Below are 23,612 nucleotides of genomic sequence, written 5' to 3'. Positions count from 1 at the left end.
CATAACGGGCAATTTTTAGCTAAGATACGTAAGTTCCTTTTAGCTTTGAAATTTTAACTCAATTTCAGTTGAACTTAAGAAATGTTAACCATAAACTTAAAACAACGGCTCTACTGCAAGATTTGTAAGTCACATTCCCAATGGTCCTCTTGCCTCAACGAAAACTACTGAAGTTTCTCCTTTATTAACAAAGCTCAAAGACACATACGCCATGATATATGGATAAGTAGATTTAAAAACTGTTTATCATAACCTACTAAGTTACACAAGAGATTCCAGTTCAAGTTGACAGACAAAACATAAACTAGATTTAAAGTGCTGTATTAAAAAACAACAAAAAATACAGTTTGCATTTTGGAGCAATTAAAATAAGTGGAGACCTAACACTAAAAATAAAAAAAGAAAAACATATATAGGATTATCATTCTGTAAGTGTTCTGTTTTGCTCTTTTCATTCTAAGAATGCAGTCTTGTTTAGAGAATGACAGTTAGCTGGTCAAATTTATGCTCAAGACATTTATCCATACTTAACCAGAGAGGCTGCAGAGGCTTCTAAGCCAGTCAGCTATTCTAAACTTTTCTATGTTAAATATGAACATTTTAGCAATACTACTCTTAAATCACTTCTCATTTATCTTCCTCCTTAAGAACTGCATAGGCTTGTTTTAAATAGTTTAAACACTGTAATAAGCTACAGTTTGCTAAGAGTAGAGGTACTCTGGTTAATGCTCAAAACGGTGTGGCCAGAGGAAAAGCAAGCATTATTAAATATGAATGCAATCCTTACCAACACAAATTGAACCTTTCTTTTTTCAATAAAAAAGCTAGTCTAAAAAAGGCCTCATTCTATAAAGATATACCATTTCCAAATCACAGTGAAAGTAACTTGAGTAATTTACCAATTTTGTTTTCTATGTACCTTAGAGATACCTCACTAAAAACTGGTATCTGACACAACAGAATGATGTTTGCAAATGTAATATTGTAGTGACAGGAGTGAGGCTGATTGTTACAGACATATCAAACTCTGAGTATTAAATGGTTGCATCCTAATTATTTATATAGAACATTGGTCCAATAACAAAAATAGAGAACAGCAGCTGGAAATTTATCTCATTCAATGTTCAGAGATAAAAAGGTTAACCATTCTTTCCACTATTTTCTGCAGATAAGTCCTTTTTTCATATTGAAATCTGATGACAAATTCTGGCATTTTTCCAAGCTACTGTATGAACAGGATGCTGAAGGCCATCACTATACAGCATATTGCAACATAGGGACTCTTCCGTTCGCCTGTTGAAAAAAAGGGAGACATTCATGTTGATTAACTGAGTGGCTAACATGGATATGATATGATTATTACTATGGGAGAGGTGTACATAGGAATCTAGATAAAGTTCTTGCCTCTGAGGCCCACACATTTGATGGGGGAGGGTGGCAGGCAAAACAAGAACTAGATGCAATATAAAAGCAAGTACAATATAGAAAGAGCTAAACTATACAGACTTATTTCTAAGACATTTCTTTATCATGTGTTTAGAAAACTCTTAATGTGCCATTCCCATGCCACTGGGTAAAACCAGTATTAAAAAATACAATGCAGAATGTAGGATAGAAATCCAAGAGAAACAATCAAGAACAACTCAATTAAGGCCAAAGAAATACTGCTTATTTTTTCCTGTATAAAAGGAAAATTTCCACCTAAAAAAAGAAATTTAACATACACGTTTTAGCCATAATTTTTTCCCTCACTGGTAGCAACTCATGACATTTTTTAAAGGAGGAACAAAAGAAAGCACTTGTGGATGAAAAATGAACAGAGGCTGATCAATAAAACTACATTTTGAAAATGTATATAAAATAAAATGCTTAATAAAAACATATTAGGAAAAACTTTCTGAGATGGATTTCATATCACATCTTTTATAATATGATTACTCTGGGTTAGAAATGTAGAACTTAAAACAACCACTTCTGTATGAGTCAATTTCACATGTGTTTAAGAAGTGTTTATACATGAAGACTGTCCTTTGCAGGAAGCCCTGAAGTTGGCTTGTGAAATTGTCTTGCAAAGAGTTAGAGATGCTGTGATTTTGAGTTAATTCAAATTCCTTTGTTCTTTCTTGTTTCTTCAGTAATCACAAAGCTGTACAATTCCACAAAGCACCAGGCATCTATATGTTCCCTTGAGGGCACATAAGAAAGAAAGAAGGAAGAAGAAAGAGTGACGGGCTACTTCTGGAGAGAATCCTGAGTGTGCACCTGGTGTCCTCTCGTAGAGATAGTTTATACTCCCCTCACTTGTGTTTTTCTACGATATTTAAAATCAGCTCTTTCCCAGTAACTAAGTTCCATGTTTCACTTAGCAAGTTAACTACCTTTGGAAAATGGCAATCTTCACCACCCTTACCAATGAAAATCTTCAAGGTCATTGTCATCTTCAGAGCTTCCTCATTGAGCTCAGTCGCACTGTTCATAAATTTATATCTTTTGTCTGCTCAATGACAATATTCATAGAAAATATGACACATATAAATAAAATAAACATTTGGTATTTTTTATCCATAGACATTTAAATGGACTGCCTTTCAGCTAAGGGAAAATCTAGAAAGTGAGAGAAGAGTGTTCTCAGAATACCACTATCTTAACTGGATATGATATGATTATTACTATGGGAGAGGTGTACATAGGAATCTAGATAAAGTTCTTGCCTCTGAGGCCCACACATTGATGGGGGAGGGTGGCAGGCAAAACAAGAACTAGATGCAATATAAAAATCTTTTAAAAAATCTTTTAAAACTAAAAAATACCTTGGATCATCACTTGTAAGCAATGCTAATTGTTTTGCGGGCAAAAAACCCAAGTTACCAAGCAAAACAAAAAAACTCATTCAGACAAATTTCAGGTAGATTTCATAAGCAGGACTGTCATCTTATTAGGGTTAGATATTCCCACTGTCTAATATAGTCTCATTAAATACCTAAAAGAAGAAATTAATATTGTCCTAAATTTTCTATCTGCTGGAAATCAATTTTTGGGGAAGTTCTTCTCTTCCTCTTCCTCTAACTTAGAATGCTATAATTTACATATGGGTTTCATTTTCCTGTTTTTAATTTTCTTGAAAGAGATTGCCATGCGGCAGAGGTAAACATCTTGGTGAACTTGGGTAAGAATGTTACTTCTTGTCTAGTCTTAGTTCTGTATAAGTGAATGTGAAACAGTTGCTGTAATGTGATGTGTAACGTGATAAGATGACTTCGCCAGGCCCTTTCCCACTAAAACTGCATCCTTTCCTTGTGGATGTATTGTGTCAAGATAAGAGAGGAGCTTGTGGTTGACAAAGCAGCATATCAGCATCAACATTTTCTAAGCCACTTTGCCAAAATGAAAAGCTAATGCTTTCACATAATTGGCAAGAATGAATACTTTAACTGAACCATTTAATCTATGGCATTCATACAGATAAGAGAGGAAAATGGCAATAATAAATGAACAAGAAAAAAAGAAAAGATGGTTTACAATTAGACATAGAAACAGCTGATACTACAGTAAATAATTAAGAAAGCTACAATCTAGATGTCTTAAACTTTTAGCTATACTTTCAAATAATATTTATGAACAGAAGGGTCACCTGGGTTGGCTACTGAATGGAGGTGTGCATACTATTCTAATTTATTACGTAGAATGGACTTAAGATATCTTAATATTTTATTTATGAGTTAGTGACTTAATACTGAGATGAAAGCTCAGCCTCCTAACTCCAGACCTTTTCTATTTTTACTAATGAATATTTAGTATTATGCTAATACAGTGATGTTCTCTCTATTCTCCCAAACTCTCTTGCTCTTCCATTACGTGCTCTCTTTGCAGTTTTCTGGAGGTACTCTTACAACTCTGTTCCTTGACAATATTCTTTCTTTTTCTGGGTGACTTGGCTCTGAAGCAAGCAGTTTAGTTTACATATATTTCCATTTACCACAAACTATCAGCATTGGCCATTGATGGTGCTATTTTGTTTCTCTCTCTTCTCGGTTAGTTTGAAGTGCTTACGATTTCTTCTGTTATTTCAGGATGTGCAACTGTTGAGCATGACTGCATGCCAGATAAGTCTGTACCACAAACCTCTATAAATCTAGGCTGGGCCCTCTCAACTGCAGCACTATTGACAATTTGGGCTAATTCTGTTGTGAGGGGCTGTCTTGTGCACTGTGGGATGTTTAGCAACATCCCTGACCTATACCCATATGTCCCGACTCTAGCTGTGACAACCAAAAATGAACCCAGACATTGTAAATGTCCCCAGATTGATAACCATTTATTTAGGCTCTATCTGTGCTTTACCAATCTAAGGTAAATAATATTTCTCACAAAAGAAACATTCTCATGCCTATCACCGTAAGAGATAATAAAGTATGACTAAGAACACTGAGGAAGGACACTTTATCATGTTAAAAGCACGCTGAATTTCTTCATCTCTGAAAGACGTCTGTTTTCAACAGTCAACATATTAGAACGAGGGCCTTGAAAGAAGCACTTTTCTGTGAAGCTCTTTATGCTTATACTATCATTTTCTATGGCAAGAAACCCAAGAGGCCAAGGAATTTTATAATGTCATCATAAGCGACTTAACAAGGACTTCTATGTAATTTAGTACTATGCTTACAACTTCCACTGATAATGGGTCTATCATTAAAAGCTTAAGGGAAGAAAATTTGCTCTCTCAAAATTATTTCAATGGCTAACAATACATGAATCTTAGAAGATGCTTTAAAGAATTTGAAACCTGTACAACTAATTTTTAGTCCTTAGCTGAGACTAGATTATGCCTATAAGTATCTTCAGATGTAATATATCAATTCTCAGGTCTTCTTTGAAAAATTTCTAAATATTACAAGAACTTAGTGTATTTTTCAATCTTTAATCAATTTTGTTTCTTGTTATGGACCATCTTCTAAAATGTTCCACATCTCTGAGAAGTGAAAACCAAAATAAAGCATCATACTCTAAAAGGAACGCAGCTTATCTAAGGGAGATGACTCTTAAATTCCCCATCCTATTTAAAGAGATTAGTTTGGGGAACTCAGGCTGTCGTCAGACTGGCTAACTAGACTAAACGCCAAACAGGGAAAAAATATTTTCATTATGAAACCTGACAGCTTTATGAAAGAAAAAAGTACTTATGTATAAATTTAAATTATTAAATTTAATAATTCATTAAATTTATAAATTATACATTTATAATTTAATAAATTGACTTTAGTACTAAAGTTAAACAATTTTTGAGGGGGTCATGTAAATTCCAAAGAGGACAAGAAATATTCATTTTCAATCCACGTATATAAGAACAAATGCCCTGAAGTGTTTTTTGAAACTTCGCATGTTAAAAAGGGTATACAGTCACGTATTGCTTAACAATGGGGATATGTTCTGACAAATGTACCATTAGGCAATTTTGTTGTTGTATAAACATTGTAGCGTGTACTTATACAAACCTAGTGGTATACACACTAGCCTGCTACACACCTGGGTTATATGGGACCACCACTGTACATGTGATCCATTGTTTGACCGGAAACATCATTTTGTGGTGTACAACCATAATCTATTATTCAAGAATATTGGTGAATTATAGGAATAAAATCCATTTTAATTCATTCACTTACCAAGCATTCGAGAGTCTACTATGTGCTAGGCACTGTGTTAAATGTTGTATACATAGGGGAATGGGACAAGAGTATTATTTTACTTATCCAGTTTTGGTGAGGAAGATTGTCACTGGGCTAAGATCTGTGCCAATCTTCCTTTATTTTGTATGTGGGACACCACCATAGCATGGCTTGATGAGTGGTGTGCAGGACCATGCCTGGGATCTGAACCTGTGAAGCCTGGACCGCCGAAGTGGAGCACACAAACTTAACTAACCATTATGCCACTGGACGGGCCCCAGGGCGATGGGACAAGAGTGGTATTACCTAAATATAAACATACTTAAGATGCTGCTCATCTTATTATGAAAAGTTAGAAGATAACCACATCTACCTTAACTTTAATCAGTCAGAATAAAGCTCAGCTGTGACCACATGGTTTCAACAGACAAAAACAGTTAATGTTTTTTAAAAGCAACAAATAAGATTCTATGATTTAGCATAGGGCAACAAAATGACTGCTTAGTTAGTTGCTTAGCAGGCCTTCCATTAGATAGGAATTCATTCTCAGTTATCAAAATAGCACACACAGCATGCTCTATACTATAAGCATGTGTGTGCATAAAACTAGACACATTTGTCTGAAATCTCCTCAAAACCAGAAATGGATAGTACTTGATATCTGAATTACAGAGATTTTTCTTATATTTTCCATCTCACTGCTAATGAAGTATTATGACGTATCAAACAAGTCTAGGTTTAAATAGCATAAGGAAAAGAGTTTGCTGGAATGCTACAAAATTTTGCAAAAATGCACAAAATTGGGGAGCCTGCATTTTTAAAACTGATATTTGATATGTGTGAATATGACGTAAGTAAAGTGGCCAGCAAGTTAGAGCTGAATAAGTGGAGGGAGATCATAGACAGATACTTACCAATTCTGGCGCACTTCCAAAATATACCCAACAACCTACAGAGAATAAAAAAGAAAAAAGTAGCTATTGATTACGGAAAGGTAAATCATTTTCCTAGTATCACGTAGACAATTCATCATATACTAGCATTTTAACTTCGGATGCTTTGCTTCAAAACTGAAATTTGTTTGCTGTCAAACCACCATTTATGTAGAAAAGTAGAATAAAATAGTTGATCAACCATCAAAATCAACAAATTGGAATATATTTGATGTCATAGGTTAAACTCAGGGTAAATTAATGTGAGAGTGGCAAAAATTTGTACAAGCGTTTGTAGGATTAACAGTCAACTTCAAGTGCTTTACGTTCAAAAGCAGAAAACACATATGCCAATTTAAATAAACATTAATTTTGAGGAAATGGTAAATGAACACAGTTGGTTTGAGATGAATTTTTATATTAAAAAATAAAATTCATACTAAAAAACCTTACTCATAGAATGTAGCTCTATATTAAATGACCTATAATCAAAAACTCCAATGATAGCATTTACATAACTATGTCATTCAATAAGCAGGAAAACAAAAATATGTATGTATGTTTTCAATGTAAGTAGAAAACTCTAGTTTAGGACATTGTATGAGTTAATCAAATACAGCATTTAAAACACATATATTCTGGAAATAAGAATTAGACGGAAGATATAGATTTCAATTTTATGAATGGATATATTATGAATTAAATATATATTATATGGATACTATCACTTATTTGGCATGTATAAAAAGTAACCAGCTTTTTTTTATGGGGCTGGCCCCGTGGCCGAGTGGTTAAGTTCGCGCGCTCCGCTGCAGGCGGCCCAGTGTTTCGTTGGTTCGAGTCCTGGGCGCGGACATGGCACTGCTCATCAGGCCACGCTGAGGCAGCGTCCCACATGCCACAGCTGGAGGAACCCACAACGAAGAATACACAATTATGTACCGGGGGGCTTTGGGGAGAAAAAGGAAAAAAAAAAAAGTAACCAGCTTTTAAACAAAAACCCAACTGAGCCAATCAATGATTAGAGGTATCTGAAAAAAAAACTATAGACAGCTATTTTGTTGGTCTAACAAAAGAAAAGAATTATAAACGGTGTTACCCATGGTTACAAATCAAGATAAATTAACATTGCCTACTGCAGTAAGTTAGGACTGGCATAGCAAAATCATAATACTTAAATTCTAGGGAAATTTATACTACATTTTTTTTGCTCAAAAAGATGGCTAATGAATCATTATATTTGAATGGTTAAGACTGAAATAAAATACTGGGTCAATTAAGTTCTATATATGTTCCTCCTCTGATGTATAACTTCCTGACCTCAAAGCACAAAGTCCCTTAGTTCAGATTAAATAAAATGGGCAAAAACACAGGTTTATTTTAAAAGATGGACATTCTGACAGATGAAATGATTTTACTATAAGAATAAAAGGACATTGGGGCTGGCCCCGTGGCCAAGTGGTTAAGTTCGCACGCTCCGCTGCAGGAGGCCCACTGTGCTCTTGGTTCGAATCCTGGGCACTGATATGGCACTGCTCATCAAACCACGCTGAGGCAGTGTCCCACATGCCACAACTAGAAGGACCCACAACAAAGAATATACAACTATGTACTGGGGAGCTTTGGGGAGAAAAAGGAAAAAAATAAAATCTTTAAAAAAAAGAATAAAAGGACAAAAACCATCTATACTCCTGAAAGCAACGTAGGATAATATAAGGGCCAGACCGTGCCTAAATTCAGTCCTACTTAATTGGCTGCGTAACTGTGAGCAAGTTATTTTCTCTTTACAAGCACTCATACTCATAGCGCTGTTGTAACGATTAAGTGAGTTATTACAGACAGTCTTCAGACTAGTGATTAATGCGCTGTATTCAGTAATATGTAGGTTAAAGGCACATGTACAATAACTCCAGATGTCACTTAAAATCCGCTTACATTTTATCAAAATATGGAAGACACTGGTTAGTGATCTGCAATGCCATGGTTCCTTGATTCTAAAAACATATTGATTATAACATGCACTACTGATTTAAAGCTACTCCAATTGAGGGACTCAGAGACAGGACACCTGAAACTCCTCAATGGGAAGCTTTAGAGCCCCACAGAACATAGTCTGAAACCATATGATGACAGTCAAGGTCTTTTCAGGCCTGATATTCTAGAAATAACTCAAAGTATCACTGGGAAATTGGTAGAACATAGTATATTGAAAGCTATTTAAACAAAAAAAATTTCCGGGGCCTGCCGGGTGGTGCAGCCGTTAAGTGTGCACGTTCTGCTTTGGCGGCCCAGGGTTCGCCAGTTCAGATCCTGGATGCAGACATGGCACCGCTCATCAAGCTATGCTGTGGTAGGCGTCCCATATATAAAGTGGAGGAAAATGGACACGGATGTTAGCTCAGGGCCAGTCTTCCTCAGCAAAAAGAGGAGGATTGGCAGCAGTTAGCTCAGGGCTAATCTTCCTCAAATAAATAAATAAATAAATAAAAATAAAAATAAAATAAAATAAAAATTTCCTAGCTTGGCAACTTAGAGATTTATCAGTACCACTTTGGCCTTTTTCACATATTTCCTTTGACATATTTCTGTAATATCCCAAATGCTATTTATTAAAACACAGGAACTTTATTAGTTGGCAAAAACCAACACAATTATGCTGCTTAGTTCTCTGGCTATAAGGCACTAAGTATACTTGCTGATAAAGCTATCAGGTCTATGAAAATAGGAAACAAGACAAAGTAGCAATCTTTTTCTTAGTTCTATATTATTTGAAGCAGCAAAAAATTAAGTTATTTTCAACAGTGAAGTCATCAAAAACTTGTTTTATTCAATTAGTCTAGACATCTCCACTTAAGCATGAAATACTCACTATAATGAAAGAAAAGTTTATTATGAGTCTCATAAAAATATGTATTATGACAGAAAAGAACAATGGCCTATAAAAATTTCTTCTGCAGAAAATATTTATGGACAAGTCAAAATAAAATTGGCTAAACATTTCTATAGATAGAAATAAAGTCTTAAAAAAGCTTTCAAACAATTAACTGTATCAGTATATACTTTAAAATATAAAAATAGGCATGCTATTTCTTCGGTCCCTTATGTAGGAGAAATATACTACTACTCAACCTCTACTGTAAGGTTGGCAGCCCTGAGAACTCCTTTTTTACTGTAGCATGATACGGATGTGTTCCTGCCCCCAAAGGAATGAGGAGCAGACATTTCCACATGCAACCTATTTTCTTCATAACAGCATCAGAAAAGTACAAATATTCTATTCTACGACTATGTGATTATTCTTTAATGAAATAAACACTTATCTTCTTAGATAGAAGTTTATGTATTATATTAGAATTCCAAGCAACTGATTAATGAGAATATTTACTGGTTTCTATCTTATGCTTTAACTGTAAGTTAACAGTTGGGGGTTGCAGAGGAAGGGATGGAAGAAATAAAACCATTTGCTTGGGTAGAAAAGCTTCATGCACAACTAAGCCACAAATAAGATTATATAATTTAACAAACAGACAAAGTATTAAATTGAGTGCTGAAGACTAAGTGCAACAGGAGTTCAGAGAAAAAGGTGAAATGACGAGGAAGGCAGTGTCTACAAGGGAAGTGGTGCAGTGTCAGAAAACTGAAGGACAAGTCACATCTGTTTTCACCTTCAGTAGGTTAAATAAAATCCTTTAGGTTAATAGAGACAGATTATCAGTTTACTGAAACAGGGTTACTGATTTTCAATATTCAAAACTAGTTAGAGGTTCTACTTATTCCTTTATACATGTTCAAATAATTGGTAACAAAAGGAAATAAAAGGAATAGTAACAAAAGCTAAATGATTTAGATAATGAGATGTTTGAATAAATGCTAACTATGATAAATGGAGTTGAAGGAAAGAGAAGCAGAAATTATTACTCTCATAGCTGGATATCTACAACCTGGCTTCTTGTAAGGGCTTTTTATTAGTGGAAAAGCAGAGTCTGACCTTGCAGGACCCTAATTTGACCCTTTTCTTTCCATTAAAAACAAAAAAAGGTGCTGGAGATGATTATTATTCCTATGAAAAGTATTCTATTTCATCCTTTTATTTCGCAAAATCATTAAGTGAGGTACAGGCTCTCATCAAGAAAGGATTAGGACAATTATTCATACAAATTAATAAATATTAATTCACAAATAAATAAATAAATAGGCAAAGAAAGTTGACATAGTTTTTACCACAGTCTCTGTTTTTTTATATGTATTCTTCTTTTTTGTTGAATTCAACATGTATTTTTGTATTAGGAACACGGCACTTTAAAATTTTAATTCTTTGTGGTGGTATATTAAGCTTAAATCTTTCCAGGGTATGAATGTATAATTAAAAGGAATATGACATATCCAAGACTTAATTTTTTTTTTTAACATTGGCACCTGAGCTAACAACTGTTGCCAATCTTGTCTTTTCTTTTCTTCTTCTTCTTCTCCCCTACAAAGCCCCACAGTACATAGTTGTATATTTTAGTTGTGAGTGCCTCTGGTTGTGCTATTTGGGATGCCACCTCAGAATGGCCTGATGAGTAATGCCATGTCCACACCCAGGATGCGAACTGGCGAAAACCTGGGCCACTGAAGCAGAGTGTGCGAACTGAACCACTAGGCCGTGGGGCTGGCTTCTTTATTACTGTTTTAAGTAAGCTAAATAAACTTCTCCAAAGATGTTTGCGGTCTGATACAGACAGGGAGCCTATATGATTAGCGCAATCTTGGACTGGAGAGGGAATGTCTACATTATTTTTATGGACACAGCACCTGCAAACTGTTTAATACTTTCAAAATATGATAACCAACTTTACTAATTATTCTATACAAAGTAAGGCCAAATACTGCCTTTGAAAGTACTAAATTGTATCTCTAGTCCCAGAAAAAAAAAATCTGTCATATCTTTTTAAATATATTTTTCTTCAGTCCAAAACATTTCAGGTCACTTCTGATACTTATCTTATTTAGTGAGATTCTGTAAATACAAAGTTTTTGGATTTTAAAAAACAAAGGGAGGAAATAACGTAAGTTACAAACTAATTTGGGTGATTAGACATCATTAGTAACATACCCAGTTTTATTCCTGTCCAGGAGGCTGGGCGCCAAGGATCGGATATAAGCACAGGTACATATAAGCAGCAAGATTACAGTCAACAGACTCTGAAAATTGAAAATGGCAGACTAAAAAGAGAAAAATAAAAGTTAATATCACAAGAAAAATTGCATAGGTAAAATGCCAGACAATTCTATGTTAAGAATCATACTTTTTTCTTCAAAAAGGCAAACAGAATAACATGTTTGAGAACAGTTAAAAACCAAAATCTTGAGGTGCTGCAAGAGTGTAATTTCTTCTCCATTCTTTGGGCTAAGGAACGCAGAAGGTGCAACAAAAATTCTAAATCCAAGAACTTGAAAACGTTAACAAAAAGAATATGAATCCAAAATAGCTCAGCAAAGCTGAATCAATACGTAATTAACACAGATGTCCTAGGAGCCCCGACTATGAGGCAGGACACGGACTCTCCAAGCTCTGCCAGTAGCTGGCTGTATGACTTCAGTTGACCAATTAGCCTCTCTAAGTCTCTGTTTCACATCTGTAAAACTGGAAGAAGAGTGGGGAGATAGACTAAATGTTGGCTAAAGTTTCTTTCAATTCTGAAATTCTTTTAGGATAAGAATGTTTTAAATTTAAGCAATCATGTTCCATGCATTGACTAAAATTAGGCGATCAGGTTTTGGTGAAAGAAAAGTACTTGCTCATTCACTGCTGATTCTTTAAAAGTTATTCAAAACATTTAACACAGGAATCATAGGAAATCATAGGTTTCCAGTCAAAGTAAAATGGAGGTCATCTTACTTCATTCAAAGTTCAGCTCAAGGATCATCTTTTCCAGGAAGTCTCCTTGGGCTCATCTGCCTCCCCTCTCCTACTTCATATAGAACTCTCCTTTCTGTTTCCACAGCAAACTGCTATCCATTTATTATAATACTTATCCCTGAAGAGTGGACAATGTCTTCTCAGACTCTGAATCTCCAGCACCTGACTATGTGCCTGCCACACAGTAGGAGCTCAATAAGGGATGGTTGAATAAAATAACAAAACAAAAAACCCCCAAAACAACCTTTAAAAGTGCAGGAATACTACATAAAATATAATAAAGAGTAACATTTCCATTATATATGGGTAGATAAAATACATCAATCTCACACAGTAGCCAGCAATATTTATTTAGTAAACTTAGAAGCACTTCCTGAAAGCCAGGAGTTAAACAAAGAGTAAGAGTTACAAAATTTGTTTTGATAAGGAAGATTGGCCCTGAGCTAACATCTGTTGCCAATCTTCTTTCTGCTTGAGGAAGATTTGCCTGAGCTAACATCTGTGCCAATCTCCCTCTATCTGTATGTGGGACACTGCCACAGCACGGCTTGTCAAGTGGTGCATAGGGCCACGCCAGGGATCTGAACCAATGATCCCTGGGCCACTGAAGCAGAGAGCAGAAACTCAACCACTACGCCACCAGGCTGGCCCCACAAAAATGTTTTTAAAAAGGCAAAATTGTTACTTGCAAATGATGAATGCTACCTGAAAAACCCAAAATAATCTAGTGGAAAACGATTACAGACCATAAGAGAACTGAGTAAAGTGGCTGGGTACATAATTAAAATAATTAAATCAATAGCTTTCATAATTATACTATCAACTAGCTGAAAGACATAATGGAAAAAAGACTCCACTTATAATAGCAAATAGAAAATAAGCTAAAATATCTAGCAATACGCTTAACAAGAAACATGCAACACTGGCATCAAAGGACAAAGCTGACAAAAATCTTGAAATATGCTGAAGAACATAAAAGCAGAATGAGGCGGTATATGCCACGTTCTTATATTGGAAGGCAACATCATAAAGCTAATGTATAAATTTAAAGTGAGCTCAAAACCAACAAATTATTTTTGAAATAGACAACTAATTTTGAAGTGCATACAGAAAAAGAAATAATAGCCAGAATCCTAAAAAAAGAATCAGTCCTGTCAAAATTGTCATATTTTTTAACCCTTTATACAATTTTATAATACTTACTAATTATTCAGTACATTTTTGAAAAATTATATTTACCAATACTTAACAAAAGACAAAAAAATGCTTATGTACAATGCTAAGTGGTAGGAAAACCAGCATGCAAGGTTTCACAATCAGCATATCTTTAGCCATGTAAACGTTCATGCAACACGTAAACTTTCATGCAAAGAAGAAGGGAGAATACAGAGATTATCTCTGGAAAGTTTTTAATCTAATTCTCAACTTTTCTGGATTTTTCAAATTTTCTAAGTGTTACTTTTATGGTCTGAAAAAGATAAAGAAAAATGATCTGTAATTATTATTTTAATAGTTGTTTTTCTATGCAAATCATTTCTTCATGGATATAGCAAGAGTAAAGTTTAATACGTCTTGATTTTTAATTGAATTGGGTTTTAATTTTGCATCTGTAAAAGCAAGTGATATACATTTTATCACTTGAAATAAATCAACGAATGAACTCTAATGGTCAATTCTAGATAGAAAATACAGTATCTCACAATGATCTCTCAAAGGCCATATTTTGAACATGTATACAGTGATAAATAGAATTTGATAACAACCTCATAAAATATAAAACACAGACTTCCTTCCAGCCAACATAACTAAACAGGTATTTAGTATCTACCCTGTCTGGGGCATGAGGCTAGACACAGGATTAAAAAAGTTACATAGCATGATTCCTTCCCTCCAGGAGTTTATAGATAACAACAATAACATATTCACTGAGTGCTTGTTCTGGATTATCTTATTTATCCTCATATATTTGAAGTAGATGCTATTAATACCCTTATTTTATACAAGACAACTGAGGCATAGAGCAGTTATAATTGAGTTAAAACAGGACATATATTTTAAAAACTAAATAGCAACTCATTATAGTATATGTAAGTGATGCCTGAGCCGTGCTGACAAAAAAATGCTGTTTTCATAAAGAAAAGTCACGAAAAGGTTCAAAGAGAAAGCAGGAACTGAGTTAAGCCTTGAAAGGGCACAATTAGATGGGCCAAGAATAGAGAGGCTCCAGAAGAGACAAAAGCATGGAAAACATGCTCACAGAATCAGGAATTTCCATGTTCAAGGAATAATGAACAGACTTACTGTATTAAGCAAAGCATTCAGGTAGTAAAGTGGTTGGAAAAGAAATTTGCAAAGTAGGTTTATCATCTTCCTAATGGAGTATCTGAATTCATGATTTTGCAATGTGTACTTTTTCCTTTCCTGAATGACTTGTTAAAGAAACATGCTTAAATGATATGATGTCTGGGATTGGTTTCTAAATAATCCAGTGTGTGTGTGGTGGGAGGTGTGGGGTTGATGATGAAATGCTGAGCATATGAGGCTTCATTAAACTCTTCTTTCTACCTTTGTATGTTTGGATTGTTTTCATAATGAAAGAGTTTAAGAGGCACTTAAAAACATGCCTATTATTAAAGAAGTGGGGTGTATATATAAGGATATTTGTGTGTGAAACCATTTACAAATGAAAACCATTTACAAGTATGCAATATACGATACATACAACTTTGTTCCTGGCATTTATAGACCCTAAAATTTAAACAAATTATTTTAGGTGGATAAGTCTCTTAGATGTACTCAGACTCATGTCAAGAGTGTTGCAAACTTACAGACATGAGCCGACCGCTGCTTGGCCTACCGAAGCATTCCTCTTAATGCTTAGCATCTGTTGTTCGCTGATATACAATTTTAGTCTCATGGTTAAAGGAAACAGATGTTCCTGTTCTGTAGAAAAATAATTGGGATTTTCAATGCGAAAATGTTATTAAAGGAAAGGGAGGAAGCTAAGAAAAAAGCACATTCGATCACAAACTTGAGGGAAAGATGATGAAAAAGGTGATAAGACAAGTAAAATTCATTGACTATGTTTAATTTTTTTCAGATCCTTTAAACCATGAAATCTTTTTCAAGGTAGTGTTTTTGCACATGCCATCTGTTTTTTCCTGCCTGGCGAACTGATTCAGCCATTTGGTCTCAACTTGAGTCACCTCCTCTACGAAGTCTTCTCTGGCCACTCTCCACGTGGAGCAGTCAGGACCTTTGTACACGTATGTGTCACACACATACCTGCCCATGATAGCACCCATCTAGCTGCACAGTACTGTCTCTCCTCTATTTTACTGAGGTGCTTATCAATTCCCCAGTGCCAACTGAATAAAACAGTGCACAGCAGCCACTGAAAAATACTGACTGAACAGGAACTTGAAACAAATGCAAATGAACATTTTAACAAATGCAAGAGCATACTTAGATTCCAGATTAATAATGCATGTTATTAAAAGTATAGATCAGACTGCTGAATATTTTATTAACTATTCAAGAGAAACCTCTACACACTGCTTTGCATTTTTATTTAATTGTCAACGATATTTGGAAAATCCAGAAGGAAGCAAATATCCTTAAGTTTATGTTAAAGGCGTAGGTTGTAGCGTAAAATAAAGGCCTGAGGTAATTTCCTTAGTATCTAAATCTCCTTCTATCACCAACTGGAATTCAGAGGAAGTTCTCTCGAGCAGCCAGCCTTGAGGTGCTTGCACACGGCAGTATGTGGATTCCACCTAACTTCTAAGAGACATTCAGAGGTCTGGATGACTTAGTAGGCAAGCTGGCTGCCAGAAAACTCTAGAATCTCAAATAATTTTCAAATTTAAGGTATACCTGATTTTCAGTGAGGACACCCTGTGACAGTGTCAGGGAGTTATACAATGTCATGCTATCCAGTTTAATAAATTTAGCTAACTATTAAACATTAAATAACTCACATGGGAACTAAGGAGTTCTAAAACACAAAACAATTCGTTCCTTCTGGAGGCTCTAGGAAAGAATCTGTTTTCTTCCCTTTTCCAGCTTCTAGAGGCTCCCTGCATTCCTTGGCTAGTGACCCTTCATCACTCTGACCTCCGCAGTCACTTCTTTTGTGACTATGACTGACCCTCCTGCCTCTCTCTTACAAGGATTCTTATGATTAAATTGCCCCCTCTCCCCACAATTCAAGATAATCTTCCCATTCCAAAATTATTAACTTCATCACACATGCAAAGTCCCATTGGCCAAGTAAGATAATATAGTCACAGTGTTACTTTTTGGGGGGGAGGTGGGAGTGGGTGCTGGGAAGGCCATTCTGTCTACCACACCTGTAACCACTTCCTTTTTATAGTGAGGTATCCAGTAACATTCCCTAGACTCAGGGCTGCCTGTGGCACCCTCTGGAGCACAATCTCAACCACAATCAGAATGGTAACCTTGGAGCTGTGGAATACAGCAGCCTGTCTTGACCTCTGACCAGTACTCTCAGTTATGCTCATTATTCTAAAAAATGGCAATGGACATCTCAAACTACTTTTATCCAAAGGCCCTTTGATTATCCCCCCACAGTCCTGACCCATCACACTAATATCATAAGCTAATGTGAGCTTCTGATATGCTTCAAATAGTTAACTTTACTGTACTGATTTATCCAAACCAGAAAGAAAGAAACTTGATGAGTCAGTTACTCTGCATAATCATTCTTAAGTAAATCACAATTTGTTATGCCACCTGAAATAATAAAAATAATTCAGACTTTCATTTGGCTACCACTATAGTAGACGAAACATGAAATTACCTGTAATGTTGACGCTTTTTTTTTTCCCTGTGGAAAATTTGTCAAGCTAACATCTGTGCCAATGTTCCTCAATTTTGTACGTGGGTTGCTGCCACAGTGTGGCCACCAATGAGTGGTGAGGGTCCACACCTGGGAACTGAACCTGGGCTGCATAAGCGGAGTGCAACAAACTTAACCACTAGGCCACGGGGCTGGCCCCTTAACACACCTTTTTCATTCTCTATTCTCAAGTAAAATGGAAAAGTTAGGAATATTTATTTCAGATTCAACTTTTATTATTTTATCTATAAAGATATAATTTCTTATTTTCAGAGTTATTCCTGAATGTCAAACCTATATTCAATAAGTTTGGATATAAGAGGAAGAATTCAATACAGGGTTTTGTTTTTAGATGTATAAATAAAAATACTTCTGCATAAAAGAAACCACCCAAAACACAGCAACACAGGGAAAAAAAGGTAAAAGATCCAAGTAGTATAAAGGCGCAAAGAAAGAAACAAGGGGAAAAGTGGCAGAAATATACATTATAAGATGCTCAACAGTGGTTTGCCCAGAGTGCTCAACGACTGCTTACTAACCATACTTAATCTGCAGAAAAGACTTTGACTAAGCCTACAGTATTTTCATTAGTCCTGGATCACTTGAGCATCACGTAGCTTATTTATTTTTTAGGATCATCAAACAAATTCTTTAAGCAATTTGTTGATTAAGGGCTTGCTTTATGCATCGATTGCCTCCTATGTGGGAATTAAATTTTTATTGACATATTAATCCCTCCAGTTTATCTGAAGTTTACTTTAAAACAAGAATTGAATAACAAAGATTTAAATTTTTAAAATTCCAAATAGTAACAATTTTACCTGTTTTATAATACCTACTGCTTTTATATAAAATTAAAGTTGTTTAGCCCTCTCTGGACGTGGAAGGAAACCCAGAAATGACATTCCTGACTTAACTGTGATAAAAATTATACAGCACTGGAAAAGCGGGTCAGGATTTTATTATTTACAAATCTAGAATCTAGGTCAGGTCAGCATTTTCCAACTAGTTTCTACCTGTAAATTCATATGTACCACTTATCTCTTAAAATGGAAAACATGGAAACGCACGGACAAATGTAAGCCTGTACGTAAATGTGCAAACACACACACACCCCATTCGCTCAAGGTAAGTGACCACAGGTGATTGAAAAGGTTTCCACTAACATACAGAAATATTTAACACCTTCTTTTGGTATTATTAGCACTTAAGTTCAACCTCTGTGGCTCACTGAAGGTAGCACTGATATTGTACCAAATATGCAAGTTATCCTGGTTTAATTTGAAACCAAGAAAACAGGATTGCTTAATGTTTCAATGTTAAGAACACATCACCTGTCTCTTAGCACCAGTGGCCACTAAAAAAATTGGATTATTTACTGAAATTAATTTATTAATTACTTAATGAAACAATCTAAGCATACATATTTGTCCTTGGATAAATCAGCTTCTCTATGCTTCAATTTCTTTCACTTGTAAAATGAGGGGGCTGGATTAAATAGCATTTGATCTCACTAGCCCTGTTTCAAAAATGTAGAGACTTTCTCTACTCACACTTTCCATTTAAAATTAAGAACTTTCGTGGCTATGAGTAAAGCCACTGTCCAGAGTCGAAGCACCTCAACTCTGTTCTCCACTGGCAAGAGGCGGGCATTTGTGTTGATTTTCATCTTACTGCCATGGTACCCAGAATGCATTTGCTATGTTTGTGCTGCGTGGTTTTGGAGCTACTTTATAGACACATCAGATCTAAATACAAAGCAAAAAGGATGCCAAAGGTGTTAACAAGAGAAAGCGTACGTATAACTCTGATAAATAGGAGACTTTAAAAAAACGAAGAAACAAACGTTTTACGTGTGTCCTTGATAAATGATTTGACAAGAGAAAGTATTCTGCAGGACAAAAGTGCAAATCCTGTTATAAAAAAGGTACTCTGACCATGCAATCAGAAAAGACAAAGATGGATAAAATAGAAAAACTTCCGAATACATGGAGTCAAACGCAGTATAAACCCTGGCTACTCATTAGAATCACTTGGAACTTTTAAAAACAATCAATGCCCAGAAATTTGGACTGAACTTGTTGAGCATCTATAGTTTCTCAAAGCTCCCTGGGAGTTTTTACCTGCAGTCAGAGTTATAAGGCACTACGATACAGAGGACCAGCATCCACAACAGATACCTATTAGCCTAATGCACTGGTTTACAAAGTGTAGTTTATGGAACCTTTCCATGGGTCTATGAGGTCAAAACTACTTTTATAATACTCAGAAGATATTTGCCTTTCTATTGTGCCGCCATATGTGCCGATGGTGCAAAAGCAAGAGTAGCCACAGAATTATCATCTTAACCCACTCCTCCCACCCCCAACCACTGAAGCATATAGACCTTGCTTTTCCTCTTGAATTTCCTGTGGAATTAATGGCATTATTGTATAACAAAAAGGGCACAAGATTTAGTGACAAACAGTTGTTAAGTTTAAATCTTAGCTTCACTATTTATAAGCAGTGTGATCTTGGGAAAGACACTTAACCTTTCTGAGCTGTTTCCTTCGTAAGTACAATGTGGTCCATAATCTAAGTCTTTAATAAAACATTGTTTGTAAAGTGACTGGCAGGGAAGGTGCTTAACCAATATTTCTTTCCAATCCAATCGACCATCCAAACTGGATTGTGCTTCATCACCCCTCACTAAGCACCTTCAAGATGACCTTCTTATTTATCCTTTCCTTTCAATCTAACTACTATCGTCAAGAGTTGAGGCATTCATCTATTACCTGGACCACTACATTTGTTTCTAAACTGCTCTCCCGCATTTTAATCTTCGTCTATTTAAATATACTCTCCATACTGTTACCATTTGGTTTTCTAAAAGGAACACCATACTTATTCCTGCCAAAAGCCTTTATCAAGTAAGCAGTTAAACATTATCAAAATATAAAGCCCTTGGTATGGCACAAACTCGTTCAAGATCTGCCCCAATGTCTCTAATCTCATCTCTCATCATTTCATTGCTTAATTTCTATTCCTGCCACAAAGTCTCCAAGCAACTATTCAACTTCGTGCCCTTTGTCTCCATAACTGCCATTTCCTTATCTACCGAAAGGATAGAGAACATTGTCCCAGCTCTAGCTAATGACTCCTTCCCTAAACCCTATTCACTCTTAAACATACAGGTCAGTGTCACCTCCTTAGGGATGTCTTCCTAGCAGTTCTCAGCCAGAATTCCTCTTTCCTCTGTGTTTCTAACATATTTTCTACATAGCTCTGCTACAAGACGAGGAAAAATATTTCATATCCCTCCTTTGACACTCAGTTTAAATATAAAACGTGGGCAATAGCTCCTACTTTGTAGGGTTTATGAGCACTAAATGAGACTATCTGTAAGTCACTTACAGCAAGAGGAAGAAATGAAGATAAACCCCCCCAGGTTAACCAAGTAAGGATGTTTGGCTCAGTCTAAAGCCTATGCTCTTTCCACTACGTGTCTCTCTACATCCTGGCAGATAACACATGGAATTTACTTCTTTAATAATCTTCCCCACTGGACTGTATATTCAGTATCCTTAAAGATAATGAGCATGTTTTTTTACATGACTTTATACCCCCATACTCTCATTCGAGTACTAACTCGAATTGACACTATGATGTAGAGATTAAAAGAGCTAGTCTCTACTCTAAGAACTCTGCCTAGACATGGGAGAAATACAGGCAACACTCCTTGCTGTTTTCTGCGATAAAGTGCTATGCTAGAGGGACACGAGAGGTATATACATTGACTATAGATGCCCAAATGGATACCTAAAAGAAGTAGAAGAAAATAGAAGGGGGAGGGAAGGCTTCCTGGGAAGAGATGAAACTTGAGTGAATCTTGGAGGATGTTAAGAGTTAGAGAGAATGAAGCATTTTGAAGTCCTTAAAAATATTAATTCATAAGTGATATAATAATTAGACTGCTTATGCTCTGACAGTTGTAAATTATTACTGCTAAGAAGTATTTTGTGGCTTTGAAATGCATTTTAAAAAAGGATTCATTAAAATACAGTAATTCAGATTTAAGTCATTAGTACTGAATTACCTCACAAATATACAAGGTTTAGGTGCAAACTCAAAAAGAAACCGTATTGTGTTGCTCTTCCAACTACAATGTAATTTCTGTAAAATGCTGACATCCTAAGCTCATAAGAACAGAGCAGCAATGAACAACTAATCATCTGGCAGTTGTTTCCATTATCCACCTAGGTTTGACTGGCATATCATATTTGAGAGCAACACATCACTAAGACATGTTTTATCTTCAGTTATGTTGTTTCTATTATCAACAGCATGAAGATCTCTAGCATATGACATTAAAATAAGTTTGAATCCTGGCTGCATGACCTACTAGGTGTGCGACTCCAAGCACCTCAGTCTCCTTGTGCCTGACTTCCTACACCTATAAATATCTACTCAGAAGTTGTTCTAGAGCTTGAAATAAGACAATGCCTATAAACTGACTTTTCAAACACAGCCTGGCACATATCAAGTGCTAATAAATGAGAGCTATTATTGTTACTTTGGAAAAAACAAGGAAGGCCAGAGTTTAAATAGCGTAGATCTTAAACAAAGTATATGTGTTGCTTTTAGCTAGTACATAAGACAATGAAACGATGGAAAGAAGAATATGAATACCTTTGCCTTTTACTATGAGCAAGATAACCCAACTTCAGCTTCGAAGAAGATATACAAGAATTTAGACTGACGGTCCCCCTACTCTTTTTAAATAGAAAAAGAAACCAAATTTTCTATGTTAAATAACAGCTCACTAATGACACTCTTTAAGAGCAAGTGTATCCATGCTACCATGTGGTAGGTGGGGAAAGAAGCTGGCAATATCCTTGGCCAAGGAAGGAATAACCTGCCAATAAACTGCCCTCTTCTCTTCTCGGCAGAGAGACTATGACTTATGCCCCAGCTATCATCAAAGTAGCAGGCCTAGAGCAAGCAACAATTAACCAGTTTTCGATTAAATGTCTAACAGTTTCGTGCTGTATGGGATTTTGCAGGAGCCTCTGAGACACAAGCTTGGCAACTTTTCACAGAACAGTTTTGGGGTCATGGTTGCTTTTGATACTCTAATAAAAGGCAGGCATCCTTTCCCCAGAAATATGCTCATAAACATAACATCGGGCACGTGGACCTCATAAACTCAGCATGAGGGTCTGCTGCAGAGGCATTCATTCACCATAACAAAGATAAAATGCCTTCAGACACACCGTGGAAGATTTTACTAACACCATTGACTACGACATCTGCACTTTGGCCACGCCGGCTTTATGTACCTCCTTTTCTCAGCCTGGAAATGTAAGCATCTTCTGTGAACTTTTATGATTTATTTCAAGCTTTTTTAAGAGGCCCAAACTATCAAAAGAAGCTGCAATAACACAAAATAATACATACAACCTTACTAATGTGTGGGGAGATGAGGAAGGCCCAAGGCCAGACACCACTCCAAGTGCACTAAGCTCTTAGGAGAAAAACCACCTCTGCAGAGAACTCCAATCATTAAAACCTATAGTTTGAAAAGTAGCATCTTTAAGCTTGAGAGAATGGAGTAAGAGGGGCCTGAAAGGCCACTAATTCAACAGGTGACAGTAAGGGATGGAGTTTGGGGTTTATTTGAGAGGAATGAAATAAACCCTGGGTCAGGCCCGTAGGAAGCTAAGGAGACTCAAAAGAACAAGCGCAAACTCGAGAAGCTCTTATGCCTCAAACAGCCAAAGACCACAGCGTCTATGGGACGGGCAAAGTCAGCCAAACCAGTGCATTCCTTCGAAATAAATCAAGAAAGTGGCCGCTGGGGGAGGAGCAGGGCTCCGCGACCCCGGGGTCTTTCCTGGGCGATCTCCCTGGTTCTCCCAGGTGGGGCTGCAAGGGCCACATGGCTCCCAGGCCTGTGCATCCTCCGAGCCCCGGGAGAAGCAAATTAGGGACTGAGCTCCCTGGCCCGCGGGCCCAGAGACGCCGCCCAACCCCCCAGCCCTAGTTCGGGCTCACAGCCCCTCACCAAACTCAGCCGCGACCCCACAGCCCCAGTTCTTACCATAGTGAGGCCGGCGAAGCCCCAGCCACATCACCCTTCCGGGCCCAGGGCGGAAGAGGCGTGCACGCCCCGCCCGCCTCCTCGCTCCCTCCCGCCATCCGGTTGGGCCCGTCGGAGCTCCTCCTCCTGAGCCGTGCGACTCAGGCGCTAGGATAGGCTCCTCTTTACCGGA

At 36.5% G+C, this 23,612-nt stretch overlaps 1 protein-coding gene, 1 long non-coding RNA gene and 1 other non-coding gene across 4 annotated transcripts; all 3 read right to left on the bottom strand.

Moving 5' to 3' along the window:
• Positions 1 to 653: 653 nt before the first annotated feature.
• On the bottom strand, positions 654 to 23,606 carry TMEM167A (transmembrane protein 167A). 2 transcript variants are annotated; one of them, NM_001286854.1, is given in 4 exon segments: positions 654 to 1,293; positions 6,581 to 6,615; positions 11,694 to 11,803; positions 23,441 to 23,494. In NM_001286854.1, coding segments are annotated over 4 exon segments (219 nt in total). In that variant the 5' UTR covers positions 23,444 to 23,494; the 3' UTR covers positions 654 to 1,222.
• Positions 9,698 to 9,832, bottom strand: LOC111767993 (small nucleolar RNA U109). The gene has a single exon (XR_002799955.1). It is a non-coding gene; the product is annotated as a small nucleolar RNA U109 (small nucleolar RNA).
• Positions 12,539 to 17,444, bottom strand: LOC138917355 (uncharacterized). The gene is made up of 3 exons (XR_011425206.1): positions 17,323 to 17,444; positions 15,329 to 15,443; positions 12,539 to 12,674 (listed from the first exon to the last, which is right to left on the bottom strand). It is a non-coding gene; the product is annotated as an uncharacterized lncRNA (long non-coding RNA).
• Positions 23,607 to 23,612: the final 6 nt, after the last annotated feature.

The sequence above is a fragment of the Equus caballus genome, chromosome 14 (genome assembly GCF_041296265.1).
Source record: "Equus caballus isolate H_3958 breed thoroughbred chromosome 14, TB-T2T, whole genome shotgun sequence".
Classification (NCBI taxonomy): Eukaryota; Metazoa; Chordata; class Mammalia; order Perissodactyla; family Equidae; genus Equus; species Equus caballus.
Note: the sequence above shows the minus strand (reverse complement) of the source record. Positions and strands in the feature narration are given on the sequence as shown.

Bases quoted from the DNA above. Each gene is read 5' to 3' on its own strand.
- TMEM167A (XM_070232803.1), bottom strand. From the start codon at position 23,538: ATGGCGGGAGGGAGCGAGGAGGCGGGCGGGGCGTGCACGCCTCTTCCG. The intron at 6,616-23,440 runs GTAAGAACTGGG...TATTCTCTGTAG, and splicing joins GCTTCGCCGGCCTCACTATG to GTTGTTGGGTATATTTTGGA. The intron at 2,495-6,580 runs GTAAGTATCTGT...GTCATTGAGCAG, and splicing joins TTGGAAGTGCGCCAGAATTG to ACAAAAGATATAAATTTATG.